The sequence below is a fragment of the Hypanus sabinus genome, chromosome 7 (genome assembly GCF_030144855.1).
Source record: "Hypanus sabinus isolate sHypSab1 chromosome 7, sHypSab1.hap1, whole genome shotgun sequence".
Lineage (NCBI taxonomy): Eukaryota > Metazoa > Chordata > Chondrichthyes > Myliobatiformes > Dasyatidae > Hypanus > Hypanus sabinus.
Genome location: NC_082712.1, coordinates 9,753,052 through 9,766,045, shown reverse-complemented (window position 1 = coordinate 9,766,045; position 12,994 = coordinate 9,753,052). Strand labels below are relative to the sequence as shown.

The 12,994-nt window shown below is 43.3% G+C and overlaps 1 protein-coding gene across 1 annotated transcript in view; it reads left to right on the top strand.

The window, feature by feature from the left end:
* LOC132396553 (sialic acid-binding Ig-like lectin 15) overlaps window positions 1-12,508 on the top strand; it is a 35,334-nt gene extending 22,826 nt beyond the window's left edge. Inside the window, exons 3-6 of the mRNA XM_059974195.1 lie at window positions 144-536; window positions 5,471-5,501; window positions 9,759-9,820; window positions 10,197-12,508. Of these exons, the coding sequence (XP_059830178.1) occupies window positions 144-536; window positions 5,471-5,501; window positions 9,759-9,820; window positions 10,197-10,546 (836 nt within the window). The 3' untranslated portion in view covers window positions 10,547-12,508. The remainder of the gene's footprint in view (window positions 1-143; window positions 537-5,470; window positions 5,502-9,758; window positions 9,821-10,196) is intronic.
* The last annotated feature ends 486 nt before the right edge of the window (window positions 12,509-12,994 follow it).

Sequence of the window (12,994 nt, the reverse complement as noted above, 5' to 3'; positions counted from 1 at the left end):
CAGCTCTCCACAGCAGCCCCAGAAAGCAGAGGCATGTTAGTACAACAGTTCTACAGAAATTGTTAAGTAAACAATGATTTAAATATTTTATGTAGTTAAATATTAAACTGTCCTCCATTGACCCTGTGTCCATCCTTTCTCAGGTGCCCCAATCATCCTCCGTGTTTATGTTAACGTCATCAATGCCACCTATTCTACTATAGAATGTCTGGCAGAGGGGCAACCCTCCCCAAACATCATTTGGATCGACCCCCACAACAAGAGTCTTCCAGTGGACGGCAGAGACACTCCCGTCACACCAGGACCGGGAAAGTATCAGACCCTGGGAGAGCTACATCACCCAAAGCTGGCGGGAAATTACACCTGCCTGGCGGTAAACGACCAAGGAAACACCATGCAGTCCGTCCATCTGCTCAAAATGGTGGAGAGCCAACACCGGCCACAGTGGCTCATTTACATCATCGGAATTCTGGTTGGAAGTGTCCTCGTGGTAATCGTGCTTGTTATTGCCTTAGTGATGCTGAGGAGGAGGAGCGGTGAGTTACTTTTTGCGGGGGGGCAGGGATCGGAGCTGACAACGTCACCAGGGTCAGCTCGCATTGGATTTATTTCAAAGATAAACTTTAGATGGTGAATATGGTTTAGAAAGAAGAGTTGGTTCAGGTTCAAGTTTATTGACATTCAACAATGCATATGTATACAGCCAAAGAAAACAATGTTCCTCAGGGACCAAGGTGCAAAACACAGTCCATACAGTCAGACACAGCATATAGAATAATATTAACAGATAATTTTAAAATTCATAGTTGATATAAAGTGCATTTACAACATATAGTTAAGTATACAGCTGTATTAGTGTTACTGGCATTGTGATAAATGTGTACTGGGTGGCAGAAGTCTCACAACCTGTTACCCAGCTTAACGATACTTGTTCCTACCTGCCTGGTGGTAGATCAAAGAGCCTGTTAAACAGATGGGAGGGCTCCCTGACAATGCTGAGGGTTCTGTGGATGCACGCTTCTGGATGGGGAGGGGGCAGGGAAGAGAGGCTCCAGGTTACAGGAGTAATTGAAGTCAAGGTGAAGGAGTGAAGAGGAAGAAGTAGAAGGGATAGACTGGGGTGGCTGGGGGGGTGGGGATGTGTGGAGGGATGATGGACAAAGTGAAGACCAGGAGGAAGGAACCTAGGTGTGGGAAATGGGAGGGAGATTCCCAGGTGGAATCTGATGAGTTGGAAAGGACTTGGAAATGGCTGGGAATAGGCAATGGGGTTGGGGTATTTGTGTTGGATGAATGGGAGTGTGGTGATAGTGCATGAATTGACCATAAGACTATAAGATATGGGAGCAGAATTAGACCATTTGGCCCACCAAGCCTGCTTTGTCATTTCATCTTGGCTGATCCAATTCCTTCTCAGTCCCAATATCCTACCTTCTCCCTGTATCCCTACAAGCCCTGATTAATCAAGAACCTATCAACCTCCCAATATACCCAGTGACTTGGCCTCCACAGCCATCTGTGACAACGAATTCCACAGATTCACCACCCTCTAACCAAGGAAATCGGAGGGAGGAAATAAGTCACGTGGTCATTGGGAAATAGGAGACCCAGAGAGGAAAGAGGGGGAGAGAGGATGAAGAGTGGTGGAGAGAGTTCAGGAGCAAGGGGAAAGCACACTAGAAACAGAAGAGTCAGTGTCAATAGGTGCAGAAGTAGACCATTCGGCCCTTCGAGCCTGCACTGCCATTCTGAGATCATGGCTGATCATCTACTATCAATACCCGGTTCCTGCCTTGTCCCCATATCCCTTGACTCCCCTATCCATAAGATAGTTACCTAGCTTCTTCTTGAAAGCATCTGGAGAATTGGCCTCCACTGCCTTCTGAGGCAGTGCATTCCAGACCCCCACAACTCTCTGGGAGAAGAAGCTTTTCCTTAACACTGTCCTAAATGACCTACCCCTTATTCTCAAACCATGCCCTCTGGTACTGGACTCTCCCAGCATCTGGAACATATTTCCTGCCTCTATCTTGTCCAATCCCTTAATAATCTTATATGTTGCAGTCAGATCCCCTCTCAATCTCCTTAATTCCAGGGTATACAAGCCCAGTCTCTCTAACCTCTCTGCGTAAGACAGTCCAGACATCCCAGGAATTAACCTCGTGAATCTACGCTGCACTTCTTCTATAGCCAGAATGTCCTTCCTTAACCCTGGAGACCAAAACTGCACAATACTCCAGGTGTGGTCTCACCAGGGCCCTGTACAAATGCAAAAGGATGTCCTTGCTCTTGTACCCAATTCCCTTTGTAATAAAGGCCAACATTCCATTAGCCTCCTTCACTGCCTGCTGCACTTGCTCATTCATCTTAAGTGACTGATGAACAAGGACTCCTAGATCTCTTTGTATTTCTCCCTTACCTAACTCTACACCATTCAGATAATAATCTGCCTTCCTGTTCTTACTCCCAAAGTGGATAACCTCACACTTATTCACATTAAACGTCATCTGCCAAGTATCTGCCCACTCACCCAGCCTATCCAAGTCACCCTGAATTCTCCTAACATCCTCATCACATGTCACACTGCCACCCAGCTTAGTATCAGCAAACTTGCTGATGTTATTCTCAATGCCTTCATCTCAATCGTTGATGTAAATCGTAAACAGCTGTGGTCCCAATACTGAGCCCTGTGGCACCCCACTAGTCACCACCTGCCATTCCGAGAAATACCCATTCACTGCTACCCTTTGCTTTCTATCTGCCAACCAGTTTTCTATCCATGTCAATGTCTTCCCCCCGATGCCCTGAGCTTTGATTTTACCCACCAATCTCCTATGTGGGACCTTATCAAACGCCTTCTGAAAATCAAGGTACACTACATCCACTGGATCTCCCCCATCTAACTTCCTGGTTACATCCTCGAAAAACTCCAATAGATTAGTCGAGCATGATTTGCCCTTGGTAAATTCATGCTGGCTGGGCCCAATCCTATCACTGCTATCTAGAAATGCCAGTATTTCATCTTTAATAATGGACTCTAGCATCTTCCCCACTACTCGGCCACTTGGCCCCAATATTTCATCTGACTGTAGCTGAGCTAAGCTGTCCTTTTCTGTGCCACTTCTCCATATTCCTCTAGTCCTCGATCAGCACGGTGACATGGTGATTAGTGCAGAGTTTTATAGTACCGATGACCCGGGTTCAATTCCCACTGCTGCCTGTAAGCAGTTGGTACATTCTCCCCGTGATCACATGGGTTTCTTCCAGGTGTTCCAATTTCCTCCCACAGTCCAAAGACCTACCAGTTGGTAGGTTCAGTGGTCTTGTAAATTGTCCCGTGATTAGGCCAAGGTTAAATCAGGACTGCTGAGCGGCATGGTTCCAAGGGTTGGAAGGGCCTGTTCCGTGTTGTATCTCAATAAATAAAAATGGAAAAATCATCCACCACCGCTTTAAGTACTTTCAGTGAACCAGCCTCCACCACCCCTTGAGGCAAAGAATTGCACAGATTCACCGCCCTCTGCATCAAGTACCTCGGAAGAATGAGTTGGTGTGGCAGAAAAGGGAGGGAGGGGCAAAGGGTGTGCTTTAGTGTCGGGGGTAGTGGATAGGGTAAATTGTGGACAGTGAGCTGCTACGTCCTGGCTGGATCACAAGCTTCTTCGGTCCTCTTGACACTGCATTCCTCAGCCAAGAGGAAACTGTCCCATCAGACTTCTGATTGGTTCTGTCCTGATGGTGCAGGGGCTTTGGGTGCAGTGAAGTAAGTTATTTCCTGAAGGATACTATTCCAGTGTGGCGGGAGCACAGAATGTTGGGAATGATGAGGGTGGAATGCTGCAGAAGGAATGAGAGACAGAGTACCGGGGTGGAGGCTGGAGCGGGCTCAGACACCTCCAGTCCTGAGTCATGAGCCAGGGTCATTTGATTCCAGACAATTGGCTTATTGATCATAACAGAATGTCTCTCTGGTGCTTCCCGCTCCCTCCCCTCTCCCTTCCCCTTTTCCCAACCATGATTCCCCTGTTCCTGTCCCCTTCCCACTCTCAGTCCACAATGGAGACCTGCACAGTATTGTATGTCTGGCCAAACATGTGGGTAGCACAGTAAAATTGCTGTTAGCACAGTGCTTTACAGCATCAGCGACCCTGGACAATTCCCACTGCTGTCATGGGGAGTTTCTACGTTCTCCCCATGAATGTATGGGTCTCCTCGGGGTGCTCTAGTTTCCTCCCATAGTCCGAAGATAAAGGTTAAAAGATTTGACTTTGAAACATACAGTGAAACGCATTGTTTGTGTCAAATCAAATACACGAAGATTCTGTTGAGCAGCCCGCAGATGTCACCACGCTTTCTTTTCTTTTTCAATCTTTTTATTAATTTCAAAATAATGGATATAACATAATATTGCTACACAATTATTGGGATGATATTATTAATGGTTAACATATATAAATATATATTCAGTTAATACAAAAGTAATAAACCTCCCAAAATTGTTCAAGTACAAATGCAGTATACATAGAAGAAAGGATTAATATATCCAAAAAAGAAAAAAAATATATGCCCCCCAAAAAAAAACTGGTCGAAACAATACTAACCAAAAACTAAGAGAAAGAAAAGAACATGGGCTCTTTGTAACATCAAAAAAGAAAGAACCATTAGTGTCATTAACTCCGAACCTCTCTGCATATATTAAAACAAGAGAATAGGTTTGGAAGACGGTGTCACCATGCTGCTGGTGTCAGCATAGCATTCCCACAATTCACCAGCCCTAACTCAGATGTGTGTGAATTGTGCGATGAAGCCACAGCACCCAGAGAAAACCCACACGGTCACCGGGAGATCATACAAACTCCTTAGAGACAGCAGTGGGAATAAAACCATGATCCTCCAGCTAGTGCAGTAAAGCATTACGCTAACTACGCTATCATGCTGTGCCAACGCATGGGTTAGAGTCAGTTGTGGGCATGCTATGTTGGCGTTGGAAGCATGGTGACACTTGCCAGCTGACCCCAGTATAACCACAGACTGTTGGTCTTTGACACAAACGATGTGATTTCACTGTATGTTTCAATGCACACGTGGCAAATAAGGCTAATCTTTATCTTCTTTTCTTCAACTATGAACATTTGATTAACCAAATTAAGTCACCATGGCGACCATGTGGTACATTGACATGTCAGGGGCAAGTTTTTTACATAGAGAGTGGTGAGTGCGTGGAATGGGTTGTCAGCGACGGTGCTGGAGGCAGATACGATAGGGTCTTTCAAGAGACTGCTGGATAGGTACATGGAGCTTAGAAAAATAGAGGGCTATGGGTAATGCTAGGTAATTTCTAAAGTAAGTACATATTCGGCACAGTATTGAGGGCCATAGGGCCTGTATTATGCTGTAGGTTTTCTATGTTTCTATGTGTAATCAGCAGCAGGATGATACTTACAATACAATCTCTCCTTTCTTCTTCCAGGAAGAGCAGAGTTTAACTCAACACGCAAAAGGTATGAAGCAAAAATCGTAATCTTTCTCTGTTGTGTACCAAACTGTTGTTAAAGTTAAATTAATATACCAAATTAGTAATTACCATGGAAAAGTTGCTACTCAACAGGCTTTATGGGAATGGAATCAATCTGGCAATCAGGATCATCAGAGGGGCAGAATGTTGGGAGCAATGCACAAATAGAACTGGACACACTTTGTGGAGAATACCTTGGGGGTCAGTATGGGTGGGAATTATAGAGAGCGTTCCAACAGTGTGATGGGGCCCCACTGTGTCTCCAATTGGATTAACAGGGAGGATAATGGTGAACCAATCCTCTGACATCACATTCTGCTCACCTGTTCACCAGGTACACCTGTACACCTGCCCGTTCATGCAAGTACCTGTTCAGCTCTTCAGCACGCCACTGTTGTAATGTGTGGTTATCTGAGTTACTGTTGCCTTCCTGTCAGCTTGAACCAGTTTGGCCGTTCTCCTCTGACCTCTCTCATTAGCAAGGCATTTTCACCCACAGATCTGCAACTCTCTGAATGTCTTAGTTTTTCACACCATTCTCTGTGAACTCTAGAGACAGTTGTGTGTGGAAATCCCAGGAGATCATCAGTTTCTGAGATTCTCAAACCACCCAGTCTGGCACCAACAATCATTTCCACAGTCAAAGCCATCTGCATCACATTTCTTCCCCATTCTGATGTTTGATCTGAACAACAACTGTAATTCTTGACCATGTCTGCATGCTTTTATTCGTTGAGTTAGTGCCATATGATTGGCTGATTAGATGTTTGTATAAATGAGCAGGTGTACCTATTAAAGTGGCCACTAACCATATATCTTGTGTGGTGTAACACTGTATAACAAACTTGATCCCATGGGACGTATACCTAGTTAAAAGTCTCCCTCTTACACTGGGTCCTCTCCACTGTCATGTAACCCAGGCAGACTACTCCTGAAACCTCCATCTATCTCTATGGCTACCTCCAGACTCAATTATTTAATTTGTCTCCTTGCTGGCTTTGTCTTCTAGTCACCCTGTACACTCCCCACTCACCCAGCTCTCTAGCTCCCACACCCATGGTTAGGGTTTCCCTGTCATTGTCTGGAGCCTGCTCAAACTGCACCTTTGAGGGCCCTCAGCACCATCACAATCCACACCAATCTTCTCTGAGCGATGCACCCTGCATCAAGTTTCTTTCTTTTCTTTTCTTTCTAAATCTTTTTATTATTATTAGTAATATGGACAGAATACAAATGATATATTGATAAAGAAATTACAAACATACAAATTCCATTACATATGAAAAAAAACATACACAATAGTTACAATATAAATGAGTTTACCAAGACATAAGCCATACAATATATGTATGAACATGGTAAGTCTAAATATTTCATAATATATGATATAAAAAAACAGAAAAAAAGAAAGAAAAAATATTAAAAAGAATATATATATAATGCAAAACTAGCTAATCTACTAATCTAATAACTAATATAGAAGAAAAAAGAAGCAAAAAAAAGAGAGAGAGAAAAAAAAAGGGGCTGTTTACAATATCTCACAAGAATAAGTATTCATCAATGCCGTCACTTCCGGTCCTCTCAACATACATAAGCTAAAAGCTGGGAAATCAAATGAACTTGGAACAGGGTCATATTACATCATATGAAAATGTTGAATAAATGGTCTCCATAACTTTTCAAATTTAATAGAAGTCTCAAAAACACCACTTCTAATTTTTTCTAAATTTAAACATAACATAGTTTGAGAGAACCAATTAAATACAGTGGGAGGATTAATTTCCTTCCAATTCAACAATATAGATCTTCTAGCCATCAGAGTTAGAAATGCAATCATTCGACGGGCAGAAGAAGATAAATGCAGTGAGTCTAACATTGGTAAACCAAAAATTGCGGTAATAGGATGAGGTTGTAAATCAATATTCAAAACCGCAGAAATAATATCAAAAATATCTTTCCAATATTTCTCCAAAAATGAACAAGACCAAAACATATGAGTTAAAGACGCAATTTCAGATTGACACTTATCACAAATAGGACTAATATGAGAGTAAAAATTAGCTAATTTATCCTTGGACATATGGGCCCTATGTACGACCTTAAATTGTATTAATGAATGTTTGGCACATATCAATGATGTATTAACTAATTGAAGAATTCTATCCCAATTCTCACTAGAAATAATAAGGCTAAGCTCTCTTTCCCAATCCTTTTTGGTCTTATAAAGAGGCTCTGAACGTATCTTCATAATTATATCATAAAGTTTTGAAATAAGCCCTTTTTGAAAAGGGTCTAATTCAAATAAACTCTCCAAAATATCTGAAGGCACAAAATTTGGAAACGTAGGGAGTACAGAACTTAAAAAATGTCTAATCTGTAAATATCTAAAAAAATGAAATCTAGGCAAGTTATATTTGTTGGATAATTGCTCAAAAGACATGAAACAATTGTCCAAAAATAAATCAGAAAATCTTAGTAATCCCTTAGTTTTCCAAGCCAAATAAGCTTGATCTATAATGGAAGGGTGGAAAAAACAAATAGATACAATAGGACTATTTAAAACGAATTGAGTCAACCCAAAAAATCTCTGAAATTGAAATCATATACGCAAATCATATACGCAAAGATTGTATGAGGAGTGCATGGGGTCCTTCATAATGCTGTTTGCTTTGCGGATGCAGCGTGTAGTGTAAATGTCCATAATAGCGGGAAGAGAGATCTCCATGATCTTCTTGGCTGACCTCACTATCCTCTGCAGGGTCTTATCTAGGAACTTCAATGTTCAGTAGGTTAAATAACTCTAATGACTTAGTCACTCCTCTCACAGGAGCTTTCTTTCAACCTACCTAGAAGACTGAGTCTTCCATCAGTAATTCCAATCTCACCAGTGTTGACCAAGGTGAATATTTCTCAGATGTATCTCAGCACTACAATGAAAGCAAGAGCAGGTATCGCAGGGCAATAGGAGCACTAGTGGGCCACCCGGCCCCTGAAGCCCCATCTCTTGACATGATCATTACTAATTTGCAATGGCCTCAACCCCTCATCTGTTCCTGTTCCCTCCAGCCCTCAATCAGCTTTTATGGAAGGAACAGTAACATTGTGGTTAGCTTCAGCAGCTGCGATCGGTTCCTAAGGATCACGTGAGTTTTCTCCAGGTGCTCCAGTTTCCTCCCACAGTTCAAAGATGTATGAGTTAGGGTTAATGAGTTGTGGACATGCTTTGTTGGCACCAGAAGCTTGGCGACACTTGCAGGCTGTCCGGCACAATCCTGCTTGATTTGATTTGACACAAATGATGCATTTCACTGTATCTTCCGACGTTCGACACCGAAGGCTAATCCTCATCTGCATCAGAACTTAAATAACTCTATTGACGATCTCCCTAAATCTCCTGGGTAGAGGGTTCCAGAGATTCATTGTGCTTGATAAAAAAAAATGAACCTTTTAAATGAACAGCCCCTTTTCTTGTAATTAGGTCCCCTTGTTCGAGATATCCCATTGGTTAAAATGTCTCACCTTCTACATACCATCTTCCCATCAAACCTCTCAGGATCAATTAGTACACCCTTCCTTTTAAACTTCAAAGCATTAAAAACCCAAACTACCTAACTTCCCTTGATAGGACAACCCTTCCATCTCAGGAATGAGTCTCTTCGGCATTGCATCCAACATTACTATATCCCTGTTTTTTGGGATTAGAGGGACCACAGCATTGCATACTATTCCGGCTGTGGCCTCACCAACTCTGTGCAACTTAACAAAGACTCCCTGCGTCTAAACTCAAATCCCTTTCCAATAAAGGCTAATTTGTCGTCTTAACATCTCATTGCACCTGCCAGCTAATTTGCTGGGTTCACATACCGAGAAACCTGGATGCCTCTTCACCTACAGCAAGTTTTATTTATTTATTTAGAGATACAGCAGGTTGACAGGCCCTTCTGGACCTTGGCCCCCCTGTTACACCCAAGTGACCAAATTACCTACTAACCCATACGTCTTTGAGTTGTGGGAGGAAACGTACGCGGTCCCTTGGAGAACACACTCCTTACAGACAGCAGCGGCTGGAGCTGACTCTGTAACAGCATTATGCTAACCGTTACTGTGTCTTTACTTGAGGTGTGGTGGTTGGAAAACTGCGGGATTTATGAGCCCGCAATAGCACTAGTCTCAGGTTAATGAGGGATATTGTGTGCCCCACACAGCAATGAATGTTTAATTCGATTTCTTGCTTATCACCCAGGGCCCAGCCAAATTCATCGGAGTATTCGAAAGTTAGCGTGCGCCTGCAGCAGACGTCATCAGGTAACCTGATCTAACAATTAAACCGCTCCACAGTTCCTTAAACAGAGTATTCTGTGGTAGAAAGTGCCAGAAAAATACTTGGTAAACTTCAAGGGGGAGCGTAACGCACGTGGAATGTGTGGAAGGAAGGGCAGAGTATATGCGGGAGTTGCCAGGAGGGAATGGACTGAGCCCGGAGACTGGAGGTAGAGGGCGGAGGGTAGGGTGTGGAATCTTGCTGTTGACTTTGTGAGCCCGGGTGTGAAGTGGGGGAGGTGAGGCAGGGGTAGAAATTGGAAGGTGGTGGTGGGGGGGGGGGGTGGTCGTTAGAGGAAGGTTGGGGCTCTGTGATTTTGTGAGATTATCTCCAGTTCTGAAGATAATTCCTCTCTTGCAGTGGTAATCATGCCTGAGCAGAACGGCTCTGTTGAGAAGGTGCCCCAGGTGCCTGAATCGAATGCGACTGAAGAAAGCGCCTCTCTTACCGCACAGATCTGGACACCTGAAGTGAAAGTGATTGAAAATGGCTCTCTGGTGGCGGTACCCCGGACGCCTGAGGAGAATTCAATCGCAGAAAATGCCTCTCTTTCGGCGGTATCCCTGACGCCTGAACCGAATGCAACTGAGGAGAGCGCCTTTCTTACTGCGCAGACTTGTACGCCTGAAGTGAACATTACTGAAGACAACGGCTCGCTTGTGGCAGAGTCCCGTATGCCTGAGCAGGACACGGAGGGGAGTGATAAATGAGTGGCCATACTAACACTGAGTTAATACTGCAGAGACTTACTACTAGGGACCCACTTCAGCAGAATTGAATCCTTTAGGACAAGCGGTGTATGAGAGAGAGGGACTGAGTGTGAATATCACTGTGTATGTGTATATGAGCATGTCTGTGTGTGGGTTTACCAGTGAGTATGTCAGCATGTGTGTGTGAATCAACACGTCTGTAATGAGTATCTGTGAGTGTGTATGAAGAGCATGTATGTCAGTGTGGGTGTGTGCATGTAGATGCACATCTGTGTTAGTGATGTATGTCTGAGAGTGTGTGTATGTCAATAAGCTTATTTACCAGCCTATGCATGTCAGTGAGAGTGTGTTTCTGTATCAGTCAGTGTGTGTAGATGAATGTCAGTGAGCTGTGTGTGTGTATTTATCAGTATATAGGTGCATTTCTGTCTGTGTGTATTTCAGTGAGCTGTTTATAAGCATGTTGTGTGTTTATTTATCAGTATATTGGTGCATTTCTGTCTGTGTGTATTTCAGTGAGCTGTTTATAAGCATGTTGTGTGTGTATTTATCAGTATATCGGTGCATTTCTGTCTGTGTGTATTTCAGTGAGCTGTTTCCCAGTGAGTAACATCACTGTGTGCAGATGTAAGAGTATGTGAGCACAGAGAGTGCCAAGGATGAATGACTGCTTTTAAGATCCTTGAAGTGAGTGGATGAACGGACACACGAGGACCCCGTGAAGCGATGAAGCAGTTTCCCACAGGACATAGATTCTACCCTAGCAAGGTGTGACATCCTACCCAGTGGTGTGATTCCAGAACTTGGTAGACATGTTGGAAACTTCTGGAGGGTCCGGCCAGAATTGATCCCTACGGGAAGGTGCTGGTGAGACTCGGCTGAGTGGAACCAGGGTGTCAGACCAGACCTAAGGAGAAAGCAGCCAGATGAGAGTTCTCTAACAACTTCTGCTGCTTCTAGGTATTTTTTTAAAAATTCCTCCCAGTGGAAACTGAATTTCACCATTCAGACCGCATTTGGATGTTTGGGTCCCTTATCAAAGATAGGATGTACAGGTATTGGAGAGAGTCCAGAGGAGGTTCATAAGAATGAGTCCAGGAACGGAACGGTTAACATATGAGGTGCATCTGATGGCTCTGAGCCTGTACTCGCTGGAGTTCAATGAACCACATATAGATAATTTAGTTACTAGCAAAAGCGTTTCTGCTTCGACACCACCCCAAAAATTAATATACAGTCAGCCCTCCTTATCCACGGGGGATTGGTTCCGGGACCCCTCACGGATACCAAAATTCACAGATGGTCAAGTCCCTTATGCAACCTTTCTTAATCTGGTGGACCTTAGGACCCAGCGGAACTCCAGACCTTTATTTAACCAGTCTCAGTGCGGTGGACATTAGGACCCGGTGCCAGAGCTCTGAATGCACAGTGCTTCTGTTCACGAAAATAATCACAATCACGATTGAAAGTAAAGTGGAAATAATAAAGCAATCGGAAACAGGTGAAACACCATCGGTCACTGGAAAAGCGTTAGGCTACGTCGGTCAACGATCGTAACAATTTTAAAGGATAAGGTGAGAAAGGCTCTGCCCCAATGAAAAGCTACAATTATTACTAAGCTTACCTAGTAAGAGAACTCCCGATTTTTTTCGATCCCGTTGCACGATAATCCACACACATCCTCCCGTATACTTTAAATCATCTCTAGATTACTTATAATACCTAATACAATGTAAATGCTATGTAAAATGGTTGTTATACTGTATTGTTTAGGGGATAATGACAAGAAAAAAAGACTGTACATGCTCGAACAACAAATGCTGGAAGAGCACTTCCGGGTTTTCGCGTTCCACGGTTGGTTAAATTCGCGCAAGCAGAATCCGCGGATAGGGAAGGACGACTGTATTTCCATTTATCCACTTTTAAGTTGAACAAAACTTTTTCTGGGTGTCAAATATTTAATTTTTGGTGTCTCGTTCATTATTTATTTATTTCTTTGGTATTCAACACTGGGGAAACATTTGAAAAATTTTTGGATTTTCTCAAGGACTTTCCAAACAATGCATAAAGCAGCCCCTCCCTTCACAAGCCAGCGGCTTTTATTTTTTTAATTAGTTTTTCATTTAGAGAATCAGCATGGTAACAGGCCCAATGAGCTCATGCCACCCAGTTACATCTGTCTTTGTGATGTGGGAAGAAACGCAGGCAGTCAAGGGGTGAACGTGCAGATTCCTTACAGACGCCAGAATTGAGCCCAAGTCACAGACACTACTTTTGTATTTGTGTGAAATGGGGTTCTTGTACTGGGTGATAATATTGGAATATACCCATTACACAGTTGTAACTTAAACTCATTGTTAACTGCTACCCACTCAGAAGTTTTAGTGCGAGACATCTCTGTTTTGTACAGGTATTAATGGGCTGATGTTTGACATCTGAACAGAAATG